Here is a 23061-nt window from a genome sequence, read left to right on the forward strand (position 1 = left end):
ATTTTCGGGAGGTTTTTGCAATTGGATTGCCATTATTGACGTCGTTAATTGCAGATATAAGCTGTTTTTCAGTATATTGCTTCATTGGAAAATGGAGAATTAAAATCAGAAAAAAGTAAATCCAAAAGTGACAGATTCATCGAGATATTTATAATAGAAGTTGGAGGATAAAAATAAAAGTGTTGTTATTTTTGGGTGCCGAACAGGGGGGGTGCCGAACAGGGGGTACGCAACGTTAATCCAGAAGCTGTCCATCAGGGAGTGCCAAGCACAAGTCTAGACTAGGACTATACAAGTCTAGTGCAGGTACGACGCTCCTAGCTGCTGTAGATGGACCTATTAAAGCGCGAGGTACAGAGTATGTTGGGCACATACTTTACCCGGTAACCATGGACGAACCAGACGGCATTTTGCATTTTCTCACCAAGGTACCAGACCCGTCAGCCTCCAATGAGGTTCTGGATGCATGCCAGCGGAAAAAGGCTATGCTGCAGGCTGGCAAACAAGAAGCTAAGCTGCTGCAGGTGGGTGGTTGTGTTCGTCTGACTGCAACCTGGAGAGGTGGATCCGCGTGAAGAAATCCCCAGGAAACTTTCTTGGCTAACCGCTATACATGCCATACTGCGTACGTTAGTTAATACGGCATGCATTGCATTGCATTGCTGCCACACCTTGGAACTGTTGTTACTGCATAATTGGCAGTAAGCCATTTACGCATGTTCATCATAGTCGAATACAACTAGAAATTTTCCTCTGCTCCGTCAACGTTCCGTCCCTGGGTAGGTACCTGGTAGTTACTAGATCTAGAACTAGAAATTGTAAGTAAGGTAGTCATAGTAAGCAAGTAAAGTGGCAGTAGCAAACCAACTTTCTTTGAGAATACAGTACCGGTAGGTGTGGGAGGGGCGGATCTTGGCAGCGACCTTCGCCACCCGACGCAAACGCCCAATGGAGACCGCGACCAGCTTAGTTGGGCAACGTACCGTATGTAATGTAGGCAGGTCGGACAGGCTGCAGTGCAAGGCGACAGGGAAGCAAAAGAAACCAAAACTGTACCGGCAACTGTCACCAGGTTGGCCAGACGCGAGCTACCTAGCAGACAGAGCTACCTCGGCATCAATTCTGCCTAACTCGTCAACGACACATCGCCACCCTCATCCCTAACCTTGCCAATCTTTGGTTGACACAAGTCGCAAATATTCCAACGCGGGTTTTGTAACTCATCGTCCTGAATCATCATCCATACGTCCTTCACGTTCCATCGGTTTTATGACGCCAGAAATCCGGGGAAAGGAAGGTCAGAAGCAGCGGAAGAAGTCAATTCAAGCGGGCAAGAACCCAAGCCCCGGCTCCGACGACTCGTCCAATTCGACTCGATTCTAGCCTATCGTAGTCAACAATCAGACGACAGTCCGTGGTCCCCACGGCGGGCGGCCATCTCATACCTTGCCCGCTTCATCTCCAACCTGCCAGGAACGAGCCATTCGCGGCTTAGGGCACCCTATCCCAGTTCCAGCCCACCATCAACCATGAGTGCACATCCTTACCACAGACACCCTGAACCTCGCGGCCGCGAGCTTAGCAGGAGGCCGTCGGCTTCCGACGAAGACTCATTCTTTTCCGAATCGTCAAGCATAGTGGGGAAGCATAACCACCATCGGCCTCGATCGCATCACCGCGACCCGCCGCGGGGCCGTCGCGCCGAATCGTCTCGCCACCGCGCCGATGACGACGAACATTACCTGCCCCACCATGACCGTCACCATTACTATGGTCACCATGGTCACCAAGACCACCATGAACGCCGTCAAAATGACGACCGCCGCAGCAGCCCCGACAGTGGGTCTGGAGCCGTCGTGCGGCGGGAGGAGCTCTATGCCGTCCAGCATATCCCCCGCGACTCCTCAGTAGCTTCATCAACGGCGCGGACCTGCGTCTACGACCATCGAGATCCGCGGGATCGTTCCCATCGCTCTAGGCGCTACCGTGATTACGACGATGACAGGTCGCCGTCGGATGAGAAACGGCATCAGCGCGAGCGCAGCAGGTTTGATCCGCGCGTCATCCTGGCCACGCTACTGTTTGCCGCCACTGCTGCCCTGTGCTACAAGGAAATAAGTAGTGGAGGCAAAAAGCGCGGTGGTAGGAGAAGGAATCATCGCGGTCGTCCTGGTTAACTTTGGGCTGTATGTCTTCATGGAAGGGCTTCTTCTTTCACGAACAATCGCAAGAGCCTTTGCTTGGCTGGCGCAAACCTTGCTTTTTTGGCCAGCTTGATTGCATGTGAATGGCTCCCCATCGGAGGAGTATATGGCCGCACAACAGCGGGATTATGCAATCCGGGTCACAGAGACTACAGTGCTGCTTGAACACTGCTATTGTAGTTGCGTCAGATCTGTCAACATCACGGCGTTGCAAGCAGCGCTAGGCTTTGATCGAGCTGCCGACGCTTTGGCACTATGACCGGGCAAAATCGCCACTTTTCAAATGGCTTCACATGCGTACGCCATGGCTTGTCCCAGCCAACCATGGTGTTCAACGGGATATATGTCGCTGCTTTCTCGGGATCGGACGACTTTGGTTACTTAGTACATACACACATTTGGATGACAGTTCAATCTGGACATACTTGAGCCGCTAACACAGTTTGGTCGTCGCGCCTCTTGAACATATGTATCTGAGTTTTCAAATCCGCAAGGTAGGTAGCACGGGACTAAGATCAAGATACAGACTACTCTAAATAGGTATCCGCTTTGTACTGGATACTTGTAGCAGTTTCACATGGAGCGCAACTCCGCCGAACTTCCACACGCACCCTCTCCACGATGACAAGTTCGATACCGTAACCTACGGTCAACAACAACAGATATCCCAACCATGGAGACTCGGAATATGTAGAATACCCAATGGCGGCGCTTGTTCTTGCCAGTAGTCTCGCAGAAGTCAGTAGTTGGGTCTCCGTTCAGGCAGGTGGATTTCCGCCCGCTTGTTGCGGCCAAAACCACTAAACTGTGCAATACCCCTGGCGGAGCTCCGCCCCGCAACAAAGATGTTTGATGAGGTATGAATACCTACAATCTATTTCATATTGAGTGAAAAAAGGGGGATCACGAAGTGCATATATAGAGTCTATCTGTTCGCAACCATGGCCTGATGTCTCCCTTGGCTGGACAATCACATCAACCACATATCACTAAAGCAAAATGTCACCCATCAAAAAAGTTGCAGTATTCGGTGTAAGCAAGCCATCGCGCGTCCTACAAACATATTCACAAGCCAGATAACAAAATAAAAACAAGAGAGCGACATTCAAGGCTGACATTTTGATTTCTACCAGGCCGCCGGCACTTTTGGCGGACCCATCACCTCTGCCCTGCTCGAAGCCGGGTACACGGTGACGGTTGTGACGCGCCGAGACTCGACGGCCGAGTTCCCGCCCACGGTCTCGTCGGTCATCCGCACATCAGGCTACGCGGACCTGGCGGAGCTGCACTCGGCGCTGCAGGGCCAGGACGCCGCCGTCTGCGCCCTGGCTCCCGGTGCCTTGCCGTTCCAGGAGGGCATCGTCGAGGCCGCCCAGGCCGCGGGCGTGCGGCGCCTCATCGTCAGCGACTTTGGCTGGGGTCCCGACCACGGCCGTCAGTTCCCAGACTTTGCCGACATTGGCGAGGCGAGGAAGGTCCCCATAGACAAGGCCAGGGCCCTTGCTAGGTCGAACCCGGGCTTCTCGTGGACTGCTGTGGCCATAGGGAATCCTATCGAATGGGTAGGTACCACCCTGGGGAATCTCGGTGCTCCCCCTGGATGAAATATGAGACAGCCAATGTCGCTAACACGATATTCACTTTTTTGTACGCAACACAGGCTCTCAAAAAGTTCCCAACCATGGGCTTCGACGTCTCCACCAACACCGCCATCATCTACGACGCCGGAACCGAGACCTTTACCGGCACCACGATCCAGGGGATCACCCAGGCCGTCATCGGCGTGTTCCAGCACCCGGATGAGACTGCGAATCGCGTCGTCAAGGTCCGTTCGGTACAGACCTGCCAACAGGAGCTCTTGACTGCGTTCAGAGAAGCCACACCCGGCAAGGAGTGGATGGTGCGGCACGAAACTGTCGCCAACCTCATCAAGAGGGGCAGGGCAAAGCGTGAGGAAGGGCTGCCGTGGCATTTAGACCTGGCCGTGGCCCAGCTGTACGAGGAGGGCAAAGCCCGCAGCGTGCTCGTGTCGAAAGAAGACTCGGATAACGACGTGGTTGGGATTCGGGACGAGACGGTGGCCGAGATTGTCGCCAAGGTCTTGTCCTGAAGCTTTGATCCTGTATAGCATAGCAGGCCCCTTGAAATTGAAATTGAGAAAAATGAACAAATTCAAGGCACTCCTCACATGAATGAATTCCATTGTATTGTGACCGTCCTTTTGGTATATACATAAATGCCTTCCCGGCGCCTGGCTTTCATATTACACACTTTTGGAAAAAGCAACACACCATAAACGCCAATTCCTGATAATCTTCCCAATCTCAGCGGTGTAGCCTTTGGCAGGTTGTAAATGTGGTATCATTCTCCCTAGGTACATATCACGCAGGCCGGAGAACGGATTTTCAAGTTCTATATGACCTTGACGTGCCTGTAAAGAACGCTGAGCTAGTCGTAATGGAGCCAGGCCTGATAGTCGAGTGTTCTCCCCCCTGTCGCAAATTGGGTAACTCAACTCAAAAAACAATCTCTCAAATTGCCGTCGGCCCAGCATCTCTCTTCCAGCCCTTGGACCTCATGTTGCCTTCTATGCTCTTCCAGATGCTTTCAACAACCTCTCTGTCCCTGAACCGGCTGCTATCAACCTGGTTGCCGAAACTTGCCGCAGCGACCGGGTCGCGCCACTTGTCCAGCCCATAGGCCTGCACCCGATGACCCCAGCTGCGGACCGTCTCGGGCGGCGGAGAGCCCCTCCAACCGACGTAGATTCCAATCACGTGTCGGAACAGCTCCTGCGGCTGCGGCCACTTGTAGTTCTTGAACTGCCACGTTTGACCCGTCGTGAACACCGCCACCACGCGGTTCCAGTATTCGGGCTTGAACTGCTCCGGGCCCTCGACCAGGATAAAACGCATTGGCCGCGCAGGGTCAATCTCCTTCATGACCCTAGAGATGTGTAGCATAGATGCCGTCGAGCTATTATCTGCCGGCACGTAGCGACCTCCCTCGAGGAAGGATTTGATGTTGGATATTCGGAGGAGTGATGACATTGATGGGGAGAGAAGGATGATGGGATCAGGCCTGCGCTGCGGTTTCTGATTCAGGGGCAGGGACGGGTTTCTAGGGATGTTTGCCGATGGGTTTTGTGACTTCTTGTTCATAAAGGGCGCCGCGAGCTTGCGAACATGAGAAAAGTCCTGAAGATGCAGTGCAAAGTCAGTAAACCACACTCGAGGCAAGCCATCCACAAACAGATGGAAGAACATGGGTCCAAGGTACCTACAGTTGGCTTTATTCCCCTCAGTGCCGTGTTGTGGTCACCCATCCTTCGCTCACCACTGTAAACAACCGCAAGCCTGGGGTCCATGGTCCCCCTCCCTGCCCTCGCTGAAGCAGCAGCAGGGGCGGCAGCTCCTCCATTGGCCGCCGCACCTGCCGCTGCACTGGCCGCGGCGTCCTTCTCCCCGGCCAGGGGCTGGATGTGTTCACTCTCCTCGCTGGCGCCCTCGAGCCAAGTAATCAGGTCGAGACGCTCTACAAAGGCAAACTTGTGCACAGTCGCCGTGGGCGTGGAGGACTGGGCCAGCTCGTCATTGAGTTTGGATGCCGAGGCATTGTAGTCCGGGATGGCGACCTCGCGGTTCAGCCAGGCAAAGTAGATGCTGCGGAGGTCCACGGGCCTGTCGTTGCTGACGAAGCGCGTCGGGGCGGCTATGGGCAGCGAGACTGGTTTCGGGTGGCTAAATTGAAGATGGGTTGCGCTCGATAGGCTTGCTTCGGGTGCCGATGGCGACGGCTCGGCGACGGTGGTGGGCAGAATCGCGCCTCCCGACGCGATTGACTGCCGCAGCAGCAAAAGAGGATCTTGGTCAACGCCGGCCATTGCAGGCGGCCTTTTGCGTGTTAGATGGACCTGGAAGATGCACCCGCTAAGGCTCTATATGGACTTTAAAGTGGTAACCAAGACGATAAGCGAGGGGCTGAGTGTATATGATGCGTGGGCAAGGCGCAAAGGTGGCGTTGATGGGAAGTTGATAAATTAGAGCCTTGAAGCTGAAAGCTATCGCGGAATGCGATATGCTCTGTAAAAGGTGCTGGGGTCCGATGCAAGGTAGGTGTGGTTTCTATGGTTCCGACACTGTGTGGGTCTCAGCACACCTCTGGCTTGCTGGGACATCCATGTGTGCTGGAGGCTGGAGCTCGAAGATCGAGCAAACTTCCAATGAACTCACTTTGAGAGCACAGGATCCAACCTAGCTGCGCATCTCTGTACACAGAAACTTCATTTGACCCCAACATACATGTGCATCCGCAAACGTATACTCGAACCACTACACATGCTGGTCCAAGTGTACTCGCCAATTATTCCACCGACTCCCTGACATATGATTTCTTTCTTTTGTGGTACCCATCTTCACATATCAAGCCCGGTCTGGGTCAAATTCACTGCGAGCGATTGTACGGTTCACCGCCTGCGAATCCGATGGGACTCGAGATTCTTCAGAACCGTGCCCATATTCTGCGAGGGTATCAGGCTCAACCAAGTCCGGCGAAGGCTCTGTATGCCTCCCATGATACTGTTTGCGTTTACCGTGATCAGCAAACTAACCAGCTGAAAAGACACCCGTTTCATCGCCCACCAGATAAAACTCACCGGACACACCCCTCTGCTCCCTGTAGAATGAAGCGTACTTGCCGGACACATAGCGCTGCCCTTGGCGTGCTTCGGGACGCGGAGGTTAAAATGCTGAGCGCGGTTCCATTGCTCTTGCCTGGCCGAGACTGTCCTCGTCTTTGGTTGTGACGTGCTAAGTGGCTCCGTCAAGCGTCGGCGAGGGTGAGATTCCAGCAATGGCGGTGTCTCTAGGTCAACCTGAACGGCAAAGCTTCGCGTCCTCAAAGCCAGGTACCCTCCGTGTTCCGCTGATATTGTGTGCCCGGTACTACCTTCTCGGGCTTCTTGCTCACGAAGCTGCTGGTTGGCTAATTTCAGGTCAAAGACCAGTCCGCGTCGCTCTCCCTCGATTGAATTGTCTTGGGTAGGAGGAGTACTGTTGTACTCAGCAGGAGGCCTTCTGGCTTGCCCTGCTTTACTCTGAGGCGGGCACACACTTTGTTAAAAAGCGCAATTATGCAGATGCCGAGTGAAACGGGCTAGAATTTGATTTCAAACATGATTAGGAAAGGGTTAACAAGTGGACTCACTGGTGCAGACTCCACACTCTCAGATTTACTGGTTCTCCTTCGCTTGACTTCTGGCTCGTCAGCTACTCCAACAGCCGAAGAGCCAGAAACATGACGTTTGCGCAGGGTTATACTCTTCTTCAGCTTCCTCAAGAGTCTCACGAAAGCTTTGTTTGCGACCGTCCCTAGGGATAAGGAGCTTCTCCATGCTTGCACACTCCCCCTACTCACAAACCTTGCCACAGCCCCAGCAGCTACGCTGAGTCCACACAACGCAATACTGTTCTGGGGTTGTGACTCTTGCTCCGATGGAGTCCTCATTAGTGGCAGCGGCAACTCCAGATGATCGGGCTGAAACGCCTTTAACTGTGCCTCCATCAAGGCAAGCCCGGGTTGGTGACCTGGCATGTTGACAGGATAATAAGTATCCTCAAAGGGTCCGTCGGGGCCGAACTCTGCCCAACGGGCTGCTTCTGTCGCCTCCGCCACCATCCTCGAAAGATCTTCGATCCGTTTTTTGTTTTCTTCGTCGGTGATCCCCGGGAAAGCATCGCCCTCGTTCTCGATGTCTTCGGGATCATACTCGTCGTCCTCGTACTCGCCCTCATCGCTATACTGGGTATCCCCATCGTCCGCCTCATAATCGGAAATATAGCCAACCGAATCTTCCTCATCCTCACTGGTATCATCCTCACTATGATCCCCATCTTCCTCTTCACTCATAGGTTCATCGTTCTGCTCATCCGAAAGACCTTCCTCCTCTTTCTCTTCCTCTTCAACCACGACGGGTATAGGCGTCGGGGTCCTCTCCTCTGAGCCAAAGTAACCTTCACTGCTCCCCATAGTCCGACTCCGTAGAAGTGGTCGCTCCGACCGACTAAACCCCTAGTTGGGTCGTTCAAGTCGTGGAAGAGAGGGTTTGCTGGCATCGGGCACGATCACGGTCCCAGTCTCGGACGTTGGTTCTGAACTCGAGCTGAAGTAGTCTCTAGGACCTCTCCTCGATCCCCGGCGTGGTATCCACACAAGTCCTGTTGACTGGCCCTCGCTCGAGGAGTGATCAGAGCTTTTGTGAAACTCGTACGACCCCTTTTGCTGAACTTGAGGACGATTGCTTTCTGATAGTGGAGAGCCAGCGCTTGTTGAAAGCCTACGTGGACCTGTCTGAAGCGCTCGAACTTGCTCGCTTTCTGATAGAGAGGGACCAGGACTGAGTAAACGCCTGCGTGGCGCGGTTTGCAGGGCAGAGACATGGTCGTTCCCGGATGGCAATGGCGCCGCGACTGGTATTGCCAGTCGTGGTGGGCTTGCCACAGCGCTTGCTTTCGTCGAATTTGGGTCGGCCTTGGTCGGCGCTGACGCTGTTGTGTCACCGTTGTCTCTGTATTTGCTTTCGACCGATGACCGTCTCGACCTCCAAGACCAGCCCTTGTGCACACCATCCTCGTGGCTCGGTGTTGGGGGACGAAGGTGCTCGGTTCGGTCTGGGGGTGATAACCGAGCCAAGTCCGGTCCCTTCCGGGTTGGGGAAACAGTATCCACTGACTCTTCTTCATCGTTGCTGCCTCTGCCATCCGGTGTTGGTGGATGCTTTTCGTCGCTGCTTGTACGGCTCAGGGGCTGACGGCGGAGCATGGCGTTTGTGTAATTCAAAGATGTGTGCTGGTTTGGGTACACATAGATCAGAGGAAAGTATGTCCTGGTGGCCCGGACCGATGCAGATTAGCTCGCTCGTATGCCCGGCGCCATCTATGTCAGTTAGTAAGTATACAGTTCGTAGGCGACTCAGGTTGACGTGCCGGAATGCTGCGGATGGCGGGTAGGATATATGAATCTATAAATATTCAAATGGATGCTTTATTTTAAGGTAGACAAGCAAACAAGCAGATCATCAGGTTAAAGCGCCGCAGCAACGCGAGCAAAAACAGAGGTTTTTCAATCCCCGTAATGGAGCCGTTAATACACACTTGGCCGCCTCCCGAATCTGACCTGTGGATCAGGGCGCACGCGCCTGCCTACTAGATAATATCTAGGCGGCTGATCGAAAAGCGGCTAGCACTTTCCTTGGGGCCTCCAACAGAATGCTACATAGATATCACACCCGCCTCCATCAAGTTCGTAATGTACCAAGGAAGACGGTCAACCCACCCCCCCCCCCCCCCCCCCCCCCCCCCCAAAAAAAAAAAAAACAAAATAGTTTCAAAACAGATCACTGATATCATTCAAAAACAGTGGTGATCAAAAAGTATAGTATTATCAATGCAGACCCTAAAAATGCCAACTCCGTACTCCATCCCGCTTGGAACCTGGCTTAGTTGAGCATCCAGGTTCTCGTGGTATTCGTTATCATGAGCAGCCGATATACAAGCCACACGAAAGCAATTACAGCCGACTAATTAGTCCACGAGCATAGTGTCGTCTCCATCAAACGCTGGGCCTTCTTGTTCGAGTGGCACACCCCGTCCTCTACCAGCCAGAAGCTCTCTGCGAACCTCGGGCCCAATTCCAGAGTGCCCATGGGTGAGAAGCAGATCCAACAGGAGTTCACGTTGCTCTTCGGTGATCTGATCCCTATAATGTTGAGCAAACGACAAGAGGCACTGGTGCCAAATAACAGGCAATGCTATTCTGCTCATTGCCGCTCCATCCTTGCCAATTTTGCTGACGTCTTCTTCCCGGACAGATGCAGGATCCGCGTTTCGGAATCGCAGAACTATATCTCGTTAGTGGATGTCGCTAATGAACTTGAAAATCATACCGCGGCCACCAAGAGCCAGGACTCACAATGGAAGACCAGAGCATCGATACACTGGTACGGTAAAGCGTATTTCTTCTCCAACAGGCAGCGCAGCAGTATGTTGGTAGCACCACCACCCTCGGTACCTTGCGAGGCCTCTTGGGCCGCAATATCACAGAGACCCTTGATCGCTGCCGCCGAGTGCAACACTGGGACTGACACCCTTGCGAGTGCCGCAGCGACAATTGCAGCTTCTCGAAGCGTGCAACCCCCTGAGACTAATGGGAAAAGAAAACCCTTGAACCAAGCCGCGGGCCTATATAAGCCCTTCTTGAGCGCGTTAAACAAGTGAGGGTTCAACTTTTTGTGCTCAAAAATGTCCGTTTTGAAGGCGTCAAGAACCACAAGCTCCATAAATCGTTGGGCAGCGGCAGAGTTGGCGGACGAGAATATCTTGGTAGCAGCGTATACTGCGTTCGGCGTCCACTGTTCGGGGTTCGTTACAACAAGGATGTCTTCCCACCGAGGGATTGTAGGGAGGACCTTGAACGGTTTGGGCAGCTTTCCTGACTTGTCTGTTGCGTGTTAGCAAAAAGTGCGATCGCTGCGATGCACAGGCTTGTTGGCGTGACCTACATCTTGCCAGCATTTGGCCAATACTGGTAAATATTGTCAGCAAAACGAGCCCCAGAAATCCCATTTCTCTCGAACACCTAATCCGCTTACATAGTGTATACCTCCACCACTTTTGGTGGCAGATCCTGCATCTCCTCCTCTACAGCAGACACCTGTGGAATCTTCCCTGCATCCATGGCCTCTTTTTCTTGGATCTTGGCCAATATTATGTCGGCAAGGTTGGTTGGGGCTTCCTCCTCGGCGTCCCCTTGACCTCCCCATCCCAGCCGCAGTAAGGGGTCGTCATCTCCATCTGCCGGCAGAAATCGATTGAAAGCCTCAAGGTCTTCAGGATCAACCTCGACCTCTTCCACTTCCTCGTCCGAACCCCAAGCATCATCCTCTGCAGGGAACTCATCGTCGGCCCTATCATCATTCTGGAACCTTCCAGACTCGAGAGCGAAAGCATCATGGGTTTTCTCCGTGGCAGCTCCGCCCTCTTGCCGCTCGTCCTCAAGCAGCTCTCGTCCTAGGGCCAGAATCTGCTGGGAGGCTCGGCTGTCGACATAGTTCTCGGCCTCGGTCGACTCCTTGTGTTTCCTTTTGGGAGCCTTCTGTCGCAAAACTCCCGTGGCTAGTATATCGGACTCGAGAGGGTTGTGACGGCGCGATCGCGCGTTTGGTGTTGTGGCTTTCGGCATCGTGATACTTGCTGTGACCCTTTGATTTTCCTTGGTTAGGTCCCCATGCGACAAGTCTTTGCGCGTCGCACTCTACAAAATTTTGTTTTTGATGGCGGGGTGCCGACAATTGTGCCGGGCGGTGTGCAAGAAATTATTTTGTAGTGAGATTTCATTGGTCGGTAAGTCATGTTTTGGTGGACCCCGGGCGTAGATAACCAACTGATAAGTGACTTGGTGTGGAATTGCGCTGGTTGCAGCCCCGCCGCCAACACTAATACTCACTCAATTTCACTTACACCAAGCTTCCTGCGCGCATACTTTAATGCCGTCACCCTGCATTTGAAGTCAACTCACTCATACTTCAGGACAAATTCACCAATAATATGCCTACAGAACTTGAGGAGGTAGGTCAAATTGATGACTACTTACTTATAAGTATCTAAATATTGTGCTAAATAAAGATTGTATTCTCTAGCTCGTGGGGTTCATTGCCCACCCCAATCCCCAGATCCGGCAAGTTGCTGCTGAGAATTTGGTGCCATATTCTACAACAGATGTGAGCTTGTTCAAGATTGAAGAATTCAAGCCGGTCAAGAACCTGAAGATATTAGTGCGGGATCATCCAGTATGTTATCCTTCCACAACTGCTTTGTTGTATTTAAATTGTCTATTCCTTTGGCCTAACACCAAGTTACAGAAAATAGCAGAACATATCATCAAAATATTGGTGAACCTGTCTGCAGACCAAGAAATACTCGAAAACCTAGCAAAAGATGAAAAGTTCTTAGAAGCTATTTTTGCAAGGATAGTGGTATGAGATCATAATTTTCCCACGTCTCTAAGCATTACGGGGCCTTGGGGCACTCACACCATACCAACCACCTAGGATCCAGAGGAGCCAAATGCAAACCTGATAGCCATGCTGCTGGCCAACCTGGCCAAATCAGACTCCATCAAAGATCCCCTCTTGGCCAAGAAACAGCCTGCGTCTGAAACGCTAGGCTCAGACGACCTTGTCATCAACCAGCTCTTCGACCTCTTCGTCAAGGGCGCCGACGGGTCCTACAACAAGCACGCCAACTACGACTACCTGGCGTACCTGTTTGCGGACCTGTCCAAGCACGCCGACGTGCGCAGGCATATGCTGACGGCACAAAAGTACGACGGCGTCGTGCCCATCACCAAGCTGCGTGTCTTCACCAACGAGGAGACGACCGCGTCCGACGTGCGCCGTCGTGGCGTCGCCAGCACCATCAAGAACGTCGCCTTCGACGTCGACTCGCACCCGCGCCTGCTCGACGACGGCGAGATCAATGTCCTCCCTTACCTCCTGCTGCCCATCATGGGTGACGAGGACTACGACGAGGAGGACATGCTGGAGATGCTCCCGGACCTGCAGCTCCTGCCACCCGGCAAGAAGCGTGAGCCTGACTCCAACATCGTCCAGACTCACCTTGAAACCTTAAGCCTGTTGACCACGACGAGGAAAGGGAGGGATCTGATGCGTGAGGTCAAAGTCTACCCCATCATACGCGAGACCCATCTGCGCGTGAACGACGAGGAGGTCCGGGAGGCCTGTGACAGGCTGGTACAGGTTCTAATGCGTGAGGAGGGCGAGGACGCCAGTGAGGAAGACGAAGATGACAGGATTGTGGAAATAGAATAGCGGAGAGCGACACGATATGAAACTAAATCTGTATGTTGAAACCTGTGCTGTGATGATTTTCATATCGATGTTGTTTCTATAATTCAGTCATCCGCAAGAACAAAACATGTGGTGAGGATACCAGCACCTGTCGACAACGCCAGCTTAGAAATCCAAATTTATCTTGTGCAAACGCTGAAACCTGAAGAAGCCAAAATACCCCACTGTATATACAGATCCTATCCAAGAAGAAGTAAAAAGAAAAGAAAAAAGCAAAGGAAAAATAAAGGGTGCAACAGAAAACGCCGATTCATGCTCTGCGTGGTTCCCATTTGCATTTATAACGTTCTGGGCCTCACAGTGTCCGAGATGACATGTCTTCATATCATTTCACTCGGACCTCTTGCCCTTACCAACAACCACACTTCCTCTAGGTTTGCCACGAAGCGTAGCACCATCTGCCCCACTCCATCCAGAGCTTCCGGCGGCAGTGGACGAGCCTGGCATAACCATTTGATTAGTAGCGGGCATGCGGCTGTCTCCACCACCACCGCCGAGCAAGGGCCCTCCGAATGACCTTCCGTCTTCGCTGTTGGTGTCCTCAAGCTCTATCAAGTCACTAATTCCATCCTCGTGCTGGCCAGGCTGCGACGTTGCCCTACGGGCACCAAAATTCGGAGTCCCCGGCGGGCGCTTGGCGAATGCACCGCGCAACCACATTTCCACTGCTGCTGCTGCTTTGTCTAGGCCTGTGCCTTGTCTGGATATCGCTTCTACATCATCACCATCTTTGAACGGGCTCTCCACTATTCCAGCCGCTGAGTTGCCGGTGTTGTTACTTGTGAAGCCGAAACGTGCAGTTTCAGAGCCCATTACCGACATCGACGGCATTGAGTCAATGTTGATACCAGGGAAGTGTTTCCGTGCAAAAGAATTGAAGTAGTCTTTGTCCGGTCCTGGGGCACGTTGTTTGCCCAAAGACCCAATACCTCCCGGCCGCCTCATCCAAGCTGGTCGCGGATCGTCTGGGCCCACGCTTCCTCCACGGCTGCGGGGAGTAGACCCCGAAGGCACAGAGGCACTACATGCGTGTGCGGGCGGCCTTCCTGACGACATGATGCTTGGTCTTCGGGAAGAAGTGCTATTGGGGCTGTCAATTTGCCCATTGGATCCAATGCCGCTCATATCAAGGGACTCTCTGGGCGTGGAAAGCGTCGACAGTGTGTGCTGACTCTTCTTCCTACGTGGTGGGAAGTAGCCGGTATGCCTCCTGGAAACTCTTGCAATCTCCACTGGCTGTGAAAACGATTCCAGCGACACCCACCTGACGTGAGTCCAAGGATGGGTCTCATCCGGTTGGGGTGGTGGATCTGGAGCCTTTCCATTTGACCGGGGCGCAAAGAAGTCGTCGTGAGTGCTTTCGTTCTTGTCTTCGGAAGCTGTTGCAGGGGTCGGCGCTAGTAGGTCGACGTCCTTTGAGTAGTAGGATGGCGGGTCGCATGCGCGGCCTTTGATCTCGCAGGTATCCACCGGTATGACTAGGTATTTGCGAATTGTTATGTTGTCTCGCGACCATAATCCATTGGATTTTCGAAAAGCATCCTCTCTGCATCGATACTTCAGGACAATACCGGCGTACGTGTCGTCCTTTTGGACATGGTGAATGTAAGCAAGGTACTCTTCTGGTTCCTGTGACCTTGCCGAGCCTCTCAAGTCCTCGTCTGAAGACCGTTTCTTATATCTTCTGGTGATATCCAGTCCACCGTTCACACCCTCGTGGCTCTCTAATACACTCGCGGTCCGCACAGCCCTCAGCGCTGCCTCTCGCTCAGCCAGACTGCCGGCCGCCACGTCCTCTAGTCGCGGTCTCTGTTTAGACGGAGGCGTCGGCCCCCACGACTCGGACACGGGGGGGGTACGTTCTCGCTCGAGCGCAGAAACTGACCGCCGGCTTTGACTGGCATTTCGGCTCGTCGAACGATCGGAATCACCAACGTCTCCCGAAAGAAGGGATGACGCAAGCCCCTGGACTGATGCCCAACTTGGAGCCCAGCTCCCATCAAACAAGCCCTTCCCTAGCGAGGCTTTCGAATAATCCCCATTTATACTGTAGGCCTCTCGACGCCTCGCTGGCGACGAGTTGAGAGATTCGCGACTTCTACCCCCTGAATTCGCCCGCGACCTCAGGCCTCCAGGACTCGCACGACGGCTGGCGGGCGAGCTAGTTGAGCCGGCGGACAACAATGATGTAGATGTCGCTGTGGTAGGGGCGTTGCCGTCGAGGCCGGAACTGGCAACCCGTCTGTTCCGGGGACGATTGGACGAGTCAGAACCAGCTGAAGGGATTGGGAGAAGACCTGAAGAGGCCATGGTTGTCGATGTTCCTTGTAAATAATCCGTCACAGTCAGAGGCCGGCCTTGTCCACCCCTGCGCGGAGCGTGCTTGGTCGTGGCCAGCACGTGCGCATCAGATCGTCAATAGTAACCGTCGACGCATGTGGGATGTCGTTAGATGGGGCTTGGTTTTAGAGTTTCGACTGGGAACGAGATAATCTGACACAACAGGTATCCTCAACGTCTCTCGAAGTCACTGTCTGCTGTGGGAGCGGTCCCCGACGAATAAAGCAAAAATGTTACTATTGCTTCTGTTTGCAGAGAAAGAGCTCAAAGCTCAGGCCCGAAGTTGGGTTTGGCTTCGTTTGTTGGACAGATCCGCGCGGGTGCCACGGGACGGTAATTGAGGGACAGTAGCCGTTAGTTACAATGGTTCGTATTGAGGGCGATTATCGAACGAGGCGTTCAGCCTTTGCGAGATTGTATTGTCGGCCGATAGTGGAATCAGAACCAATAACAGAGTCCAGATATGTATGGCTATTCAACCCAGGCAGTCCAGATAGGTCGATAGGTAGACAAGAGTGCCGAATTGTTGATACAAAGGAATACGTTTCCCTCTGGATGCTCAACAGGCGGGACAAGATGGTACCGTGTCGAGACATTGTGCACTGTCAGCCGTAACTAAGGCATGTGGGGGCTTGAACCCCTGCGCTGTATCTGACGCTGCGGCGTGAGCTAATTCAGGAAATCTGGTACGCTTTCAGCATTTGGCTACTAGGTCAGCCCCTACGGCAGCAGGAAAAAGACATAATTAGGTAATGGAGACCCGACAAAGCAATCACGTTGAGAATGATGGCTGCAGGGGGGCTAAACGAGTCGAAATGGCCAGTTTTGAAAAACTCGACAGACACAGAACGTCCCAAAAGTTGTTGTCGTTTAGATACAGTACATGAATGATTCGGTGCTTACTTACCTAGGTACCTACCAGGTAGAGAGGTATATTTGAGTACTTTCTGGTTCTATCTAGACTAGACTAGATCTAATCTAGCAGTAAATCCTCGGTGCGAATTGACAGTCCGCCAGCCCGTTCAAGGCTGTCTTCTTGGCATGGAGTGGATACCTAGGTACCTACCTACCTACCTATGTACGTACCTCTGGGGTCCTCCAAACTTCTAATTGCGGCGGTATTACTGCGTACCTAGGTAGCTATGTGGAGCAGTCTTGCACAGCGTTCGTTGGTGCTTTTGTGTATCACTGCTCAACCGTCTTGGGTCGGGACGGCAGTGTCACGGTGAATCTTGAATCTGGCCTCCACCCTGCGATGTGACAACAGAAAGGATCCACCAAAGACTTGATCATACTTTGTATACCGCCCGAAGTAGGTAGGTATATACCTAGTAAAATGCGCTACATGCCACATAATAGGTGCTGTATTCGGAACGAGGTGCCCGCGATCCACCAAACCTTGAGCCGTTAGTGGTGGGGAAATCCATTCTGGAAATATCCATATTACGGCCTAACCCTCAGACTTATTTGTGCATACATTTTGTGATTAGTCTGTTACCAAAGTTGGTCGCAACGATACCAAAGACAAAGGCCAACATAAACGTCCAAGCACAGTAAATGATTGACGCAAACCATCCAAGTGACTTTTCGCTGCCTGGAGTCCAGTTCTGATGGAAAGGGGATAGAAAGTCTAGTCTATAGTCTCGACATGGAGTTTCAGTTTTTGTTTTCTAAGCAACGCTCCCATAAGACCTGAAAAAAAATATGCATTCCTTCCAAAACGCCAACCAGCCCATTCAAGAAGCCCGTAAACCCTCATAACCCAGATCTATCCAATACTCCGTGGAACAAAAACGCTCTATGGTCATCGCTATAGAGACTTGCAGATAGTCCAGAGCATTCTTAGCAAGCCCCTCAAATACCATCTCGCAATGCGGGACATGATGTAGAGCACCTAGACTTGACACCTAAGCCCTTCGCGAACACCGGCGCACGCACCCGAAACGCACTCGTCTGTGAGCCATTGGAGTACGGACCCTAGACCATAAGGAACTCTGTCATCCACCATGTTGTATGACGCCTTGCTGACACTGCCGATTGTGCTCGCCGCCGACGTTCCGATGCTGGCGAATGAGCTGGCCATTAGGATCGTTCTTCGCGTTACCCGCTCCGGGATTTGATACTCGTTGCCCACGCGCACAAGCTCCTGGATAATGGCGATACCCAACGAGATCATCAGCCGGGTCATGAATATCATTGTCGTGATGACAGTCTGAACCGCGCGGTGAATGGGTGACGGTCCATCGCTGCGCATCCGTAGCATAAAGTTTTCCCCTGCTGTTATGGTGGTCCTGGTTGGTGAGGATGATGTTGAGCTTCGCAAAGAATCGTTGTCGGTCAGGAGTTGATGCCGGTGGTTTCCCATCTCCCGTCTTAGCGGCTCAGGAAGGGCGCCGCGTAGAATGCTCGTCTCGTCCCCGTCCAAATCTCGTGGGAGGCCTTGCAAGAGGTATGCAACCCCGTCAATATAAGATCTCCTCGCAAAGGCAACATTTTGTTCGGGGTTTGACAAGTCCGTCTCCTCCTCTGCGGCCCGCAGCATCTCCTGTCCTCTCCTTTGGAATTTATAATCTATTCCTGTAGTGTTTACCGGTTCTGGCGTGTGCGAAAGGGAGCTTGACCTTCCCGGGAGCCGTAAAAACGGGAAACTCCTAGAGCTCCTGTGTGTCGGCCTCTTCCCTACCATTGTGGTAGACTCGGCGCGGGAACGGGTAGACCTTGGTTCCAATGTACTGCGATGATTGTCGCTCGCATCGGCGACGCTAGAGCTCTCTGACACGAGGCTATCCACATCCTCGTCGAGGACAAGCCCTACACTGTCCGCAGTGGCCTGTCCACCAAGGGGTCCATCTTGCTGCATCGTGGATTGGGGCTGCAGCACTAGGAGGGCCCCTGAGAGGAATGATGTTGCCTTCATGCCTTTGCCGGATACGGTCCGCCTAAGTGAAGGAAGGGGCGGTATGATGGCTTGTATAGATGTGGGTAAAACTTCAAAAATGACTGAGCTTTGCCTCCCGACAAAACTGTCTTGAGGGGCTGCACACATGTCGGAGACTTGTATCTCTGGATTAGAGGCTGTGTGATCGTGTGAAATACAAAGTCTCCAGATGGAGGGTCGACGTGACAAATGTACGACGGTCAAGGAGTACGAATAGGAATACGAAATAACGAAACTCAGAAGAGAGGAAAGACTCTGTCGGACGCTAGCACATGTGAAAGAAGGTCGAATTTCTAGTCAGGGCGAGAGAGTTTTGACGATGAGTGTGAAAAGTCCCGAGCACCTGCATGAACAGATAACAAAATCTTCGAAACGTGTGTAGGGAGGGTCCGTAAAATCAGCTGTGTTACGGATGGGTCGGCCTTGTCGTGGTGCTTATAACGATGAGTAGAGGGAGAGCTCTGGACTGCTGCGTTTTGGTACCCAGTAAGGAAGGTATGTGTAGGGTACGTAGGTTCTTTCCGGGCCGCTATAAAAGTAAAACAGTTGTAATCAAGACCGAGGAAAGAATGTTTTTCAATAGCATACCGAGCAAGAGTGAATATCAAGCCACAGGAACGCGCGAATAAGGCGGCGATGTAAAGTAGTAAGTAATTCCCGCTCACCAAAGTAAAAAGAATTGTTCGAACCAAAAATCGTCTGAAAGTGTCCAAGGCGTCCGTCCCCCACTGACAGTTTTATCTTACCTCATTCGCCTCGCCGGTCCCCAGTCTCCAGTGCGGGCCTCTCTCCATTTCGACCGAACGCAGGATCCATTTCCGAAATTTTCACATGCGAACTCGCTTCCGCGGGCGATTGCGCATTATCAATCTGCATGTCAAGTTGACGCCCATCGCTTCGAGGCCGTCTGCTGATGTACTATAAACTGTTGAATGCCAGACGGTTCGACACTAGAACTAGAATTGGAGGGTTCTTCAGCTAAAGCGGGGTTCTTTTTTTCGAGACGAAACCTACCTACCTTGGGAATGAACGTGACGGTTTCCAGGCCGTTGATTTGATTTTGGAATTTGTATGCATTTTGTTGCAGGGGATTGAATCAGAGCCCAGAACCTAAACCTTGCGTGAGAATGAGTCGTTCTAGAAGCCTGTACGTAGTAAAAGAGCAGTCCGATGTATCGGTCGGAATGCACCAAACCTTGGCCAGACCCGCCAATGAAGACACAGCGCCACACACATGCCGGTTACGCGATGGGCTACAGGCCGTGGCAATAATGTGCATGTTGGCATGTTTGGAAAATGGAAAGACTATGAGGGAGTGACCGCCCTACCTACCTAGCAAACCTAGATACTTTAGACACCTAAGTTACCGAAGGCCGGTGGCTTACTCCGTAGACCGCAACTCACCGAAAGTCTGCTTGTCGCAGAACACACCCCAAGGTGGCTTTCAGAGGGATAAATTGGTGGGGCAGAGCAGGTAAGATCTTATCCTTCAATTGTTCAGCGGCTATTCCTCGACAAAAATATTTTCGAGAAAGAACAGGCAAGGTTTTAATAATGGAAAAACTCTTTTTTCTGGGGAGTTTCATTTGGAACAATCACTATTAGTTGATTACCAAGCCCGATCGGTAAATGTCGGGTGCGGGTTGTTGGGATTCCAGAGAGGAAGGCAGGTAATTAGGTAGGTACCTAAATAGATACCTAAATAGATACCTAGGCAACTACCTTAGATATTTCAGTAGACAGGAAAGGACTAATAGGAGGTGTACTTGATAAATAGGTAAGTTACTATGTGATTCCTGCCATTTAGAATAATAATTCCGTCAGCACCTACTCCAGATGATACTTTACCGGAGGATACCAGTTTGACTAGCAAAACAACAAACCGGAAATAATCTAGGGAGATCACAGATTAGCAAGCGCAGCTTGGGCTGTTACTTGATACCTCCCAGATTCACGATATGGCAGTTACGACACAACAGCTCGTTCCCGAAACGACAGCAAAAGCGCGACTCTTAGTCCACTGCTCTTGAGATTGGGAATATCCAAATGGGGATATGGTTTAGTGGTATAATGCTTCCTTAGCAACACCGGGACACCGGCTGCTTGGATGGAAGAGGTCCCGAGTTCGATTCTTGGTGTCTCCATTCTTTTTGCATGTCAGGGTTTTGCAACTTAGATTTGTTTTTGGGTGCATTGCATGCACGCCTTATCTTCAGCAACCGAGTCATTTTGCCCTTTACCTGAAAGTTAATCCCAGAGCTCCTCTGTCGCCAATTTATCGCGCGACCATCTATCGCATGGGTTTTGTCCAATACTACCCACGTACGGTACATAGATACCTAGGTACGTAATTAGAAAAGAGCCCGCAGAGTTCTTGATGACGTAATATCTTGCAGAAGTTCTCTGTCGGGCTTCCCCTATTTGCATTGACAGTGGGGTATCAAGGAACCATTTCTCGCACGATCGACACGCGACCGCACACCAAGAGTAATCAGTGCGGCTCGCCATGAATACCCTATACCTAATTGTATCATCACCTCAATGAACCGGCTGCGCATCTGATCGCTCTGCGCCTCAAACACGCCCCAAATGCCAATCTGCATCGAGTGTCGGCACCCCGTGAAAACGCTGTGGACCAAGTACTCGGGCACTGGAGATGGGGACAAGGTCAGCGGCCACAACATCCGCTTGACGGTATGCAAAAACTGCGGAAGGTTCTGTGACAAATATGTCGAGCATGATTTCGTGGTTTTGTTTGTGGACTTGGTCCTCATCAAGCCTCAGGTCTACCGGCATTTGCTGCATAACTCGCTGATGCGGGACGGAGACCGTTTTGATGTACGTCTTCCTCTAGTCCATCGGCAGTCCAGACGAAAATAGCAGAAGACACATAGAGACTAGAAAGCTGACTGTTTCTGTGCAGCCTACCATGATCCGGCTTGGCATTCTTCTGCTTCTCTTCGACGTCTATCTGACCTGGGCGCGGATCGAAAAGCAGTTTAACACCAGCAGTAGCGCAGACCAATCTAGCTTCAGTCGCATAGCGCAACAGCCCATTGTGCTACAGTACATGTTCTTCTGTGAGCATTTTCGTGTCTATGCAATACAGCCTGTATGTCCTCGGCGCTGACGTTCCCATTGTAATAGTGCTGCTGTGCACTCTCTCGAACCTAGCCTTCCACTTGTCGATCCGTTTGCTCACGTCGTCGCCGTGGTCGCCGTTGGTCCTCCTGGGGCTTCTCCCAGCACCGTTCGAGAGGCCCAATTCTGTATCGACAGCTCTGCTCGTGTCATCATCTACGAAGCTTTTTCCGATACTCATGGTCATATGGAACTACGATGTGCCTGCAGCTGCCCGTAGTCTTGGCTGGGCCGTGGTGGCCAACAATGTCGAGGCGCTTATGATACTCCTCGACTGTGGCTACGGCGCGGCAGCTTTGTTGACTACCGCAGGTGCACTAAGCAGATGGGCCATCAGCAGCGCATTTCTCACTGCTGCGGGTTTGGAAGGAGTTTCGGTCGCGGCCGAGACGAGCATAGCCGAGGACGGAAGAGCACTGTGGGCATTCTTGCTTACTGCAAATGAATGGGCCGGCAGGCTGGCCACGGGTTAACAACATATCAATTGGCACAATGTGTCTATAAAGAATCAAAGAGACAAAGGAACCGAAGCTATCTTCAGATTAAAGGTCTTGTGCTTGTTCCCTGAGTTGATCGACGGCCTGCAGTTACGACTTGGAGCATTCCTCTGAACCGATAAAACCTCGCGTAATAGTAATGTATAATTCCGAATGGCCAGTTTTGACCACGAGGCTTCTCCAAAGACAGAATAACAGCGAAAATCCAACCAAAACGCCGGCGAAATGTGTAAACACGGGTGCTGTAGTACACCAAATAACATGCTCGCAGTGATCCAACTGCACATTGCCCCATCGATCAGAGAGCCATTTTCATGGACATGAAGCCCCTCTCCACGGGAGCGAATTCAAGGTCGCCGTTATAAACAGAGACTCGGTGGAACCGCACCAAGCGCGAACCAACCGTGTATATCTTCCCCAAATCCAACCATTCTCTTCCTTTATCATCCTCGTCCACGTGGTTCATCTCATTCGTGGATGTACGCTTTACGCAGGTCGGATCGTCTCGGCTCGATCAAAGGGTGAAGCTGTGCGAGGAAGGTTATCGCCCACATCATGTAGCAGCTGACGAAAGCGAGAATGAGCGACGATCTCCATAATCTGTCGTACCGACAAAAATGGTAGAGTTAGCATCAGCCCTGTCCTCCAACATTGACTTTGTGATTGTTCTTGGGGAGGTTGCGGGTACTCCGAATCCCCAGGACAATAGCCGGAAAAGGTAGAACGTACACTTGGTTCTCGCCCTTTGGCGCAAAGAACCAGGCGCCTGCGCACATGGCGCCGACGATGAAAAGACCGATGAAAATGCTCCAGCTGTGGTATCGTAACGCATTAGTCGGAAGCTGTTCCTTGTAGCAGAGCGTCACGCCGAGGTCGCCGCTTGGAGAGCATACCCGTTCGCCATTGTGCCGTTTAGAGGGTTTTATCCCACTTTGGCAATCGTTCGAGTACAAAGGCTATTTCTGTAGTCAAGGCGGCAGCTCCCTCTTCGTTCGAGAGTGTGGAGCTAGTGTTGCT

General features: G+C 52.1%; 10 protein-coding genes and 1 non-coding gene across 11 annotated transcripts; 5 read left to right on the forward strand and 6 right to left on the reverse strand.

Annotated features, from left to right (window-relative positions):
• Nucleotides 1-902: 902 nt before the first annotated feature.
• Nucleotides 903-2947, forward strand: MGG_15718 (uncharacterized protein). Its single transcript, XM_003714419.1, has one exon. The coding sequence runs from the start codon at nt 1530-1532 to the stop codon at nt 2175-2177; it is 648 nt and encodes a 215-aa protein (XP_003714467.1). The 5' UTR covers nt 903-1529; the 3' UTR covers nt 2178-2947.
• MGG_15719 (uncharacterized protein) lies at nt 2937-4488 on the forward strand. The gene is made up of 3 exons (XM_003714420.1): nt 2937-3236; nt 3338-3766; nt 3865-4488. The coding sequence occupies exons 1-3, from the start codon at nt 3204-3206 to the stop codon at nt 4312-4314; spliced, it is 912 nt and encodes a 303-aa protein (XP_003714468.1). The 5' UTR covers nt 2937-3203; the 3' UTR covers nt 4315-4488.
• Nucleotides 4353-6299, reverse strand: MGG_15720 (uncharacterized protein). Its single transcript, XM_003714421.1, has 2 exons — nt 5488-6299; nt 4353-5401 (listed from the first exon to the last, which is right to left on the reverse strand). Exons 1-2 carry the CDS (start codon nt 6085-6087, stop codon nt 4736-4738), a joined length of 1266 nt encoding a protein of 421 aa, XP_003714469.1. The 5' UTR covers nt 6088-6299; the 3' UTR covers nt 4353-4735.
• Nucleotide 6300: 1 nt separating this feature from the next.
• On the reverse strand, nt 6301-8246 carry MGG_15721 (uncharacterized protein). Its single transcript, XM_003714422.1, has 3 exons — nt 7410-8246; nt 6859-7299; nt 6301-6781 (listed from the first exon to the last, which is right to left on the reverse strand). The coding sequence occupies exons 1-3, from the start codon at nt 8229-8231 to the stop codon at nt 6626-6628; spliced, it is 1419 nt and encodes a 472-aa protein (XP_003714470.1). The 5' UTR covers nt 8232-8246; the 3' UTR covers nt 6301-6625.
• A 1374-nt stretch (nt 8247-9620) lies between these two features.
• MGG_11193 (bystin) lies at nt 9621-11509 on the reverse strand. The gene is made up of 4 exons (XM_003714423.1): nt 10852-11509; nt 10762-10784; nt 10173-10700; nt 9621-10101 (listed from the first exon to the last, which is right to left on the reverse strand). Exons 1-4 carry the CDS (start codon nt 11439-11441, stop codon nt 9785-9787), a joined length of 1458 nt encoding a protein of 485 aa, XP_003714471.1. The 5' UTR covers nt 11442-11509; the 3' UTR covers nt 9621-9784.
• Nucleotides 11510-11709: 200 nt separating this feature from the next.
• Nucleotides 11710-13383, forward strand: MGG_01501 (uncharacterized protein). The gene is made up of 4 exons (XM_003714424.1): nt 11710-11827; nt 11899-12048; nt 12121-12234; nt 12310-13383. The coding sequence occupies exons 1-4, from the start codon at nt 11807-11809 to the stop codon at nt 13087-13089; spliced, it is 1065 nt and encodes a 354-aa protein (XP_003714472.1). The 5' UTR covers nt 11710-11806; the 3' UTR covers nt 13090-13383.
• On the reverse strand, nt 13117-16018 carry MGG_01502 (uncharacterized protein). Its single transcript, XM_003714425.1, has one exon. The coding sequence runs from the start codon at nt 15436-15438 to the stop codon at nt 13459-13461; it is 1980 nt and encodes a 659-aa protein (XP_003714473.1). The 5' UTR covers nt 15439-16018; the 3' UTR covers nt 13117-13458.
• Nucleotides 16019-16829: 811 nt separating this feature from the next.
• MGG_01503 (uncharacterized protein) lies at nt 16830-19928 on the reverse strand. The gene is made up of 2 exons (XM_003714426.1): nt 19425-19928; nt 16830-19362 (listed from the first exon to the last, which is right to left on the reverse strand). Exon 2 carries the CDS (start codon nt 18512-18514, stop codon nt 17363-17365), a length of 1152 nt encoding a protein of 383 aa, XP_003714474.1. The 5' UTR covers nt 18515-19362; nt 19425-19928; the 3' UTR covers nt 16830-17362.
• Nucleotides 19929-20454: 526 nt separating this feature from the next.
• Nucleotides 20455-20550, forward strand: MGG_20022. Its single transcript has one exon. It is a non-coding gene; the product is annotated as a tRNA-Ala (tRNA).
• Nucleotides 20551-20877: 327 nt separating this feature from the next.
• On the forward strand, nt 20878-22277 carry MGG_01504 (arv1 superfamily protein). The gene is made up of 3 exons (XM_003714427.1): nt 20878-21244; nt 21330-21486; nt 21554-22277. The coding sequence occupies exons 1-3, from the start codon at nt 20996-20998 to the stop codon at nt 22018-22020; spliced, it is 873 nt and encodes a 290-aa protein (XP_003714475.1). The 5' UTR covers nt 20878-20995; the 3' UTR covers nt 22021-22277.
• A 234-nt stretch (nt 22278-22511) lies between these two features.
• Nucleotides 22512-22948, reverse strand: MGG_01505 (uncharacterized protein; the record flags this gene model as incomplete). The annotated part of the gene is made up of 3 exons (XM_003714428.1): nt 22512-22644; nt 22774-22857; nt 22938-22948. The coding sequence occupies 3 exons, from the start codon at nt 22946-22948 to the stop codon at nt 22512-22514; spliced, it is 228 nt and encodes a 75-aa protein (XP_003714476.1).
• Between the last annotated feature and the right edge of the window lie 113 nt (nt 22949-23061).

Source organism: Pyricularia oryzae, chromosome 2, assembly GCF_000002495.2.
Source record: "Pyricularia oryzae 70-15 chromosome 2, whole genome shotgun sequence".
NCBI classification, from domain to species: Eukaryota; Fungi; Ascomycota; class Sordariomycetes; order Magnaporthales; family Pyriculariaceae; genus Pyricularia; species Pyricularia oryzae.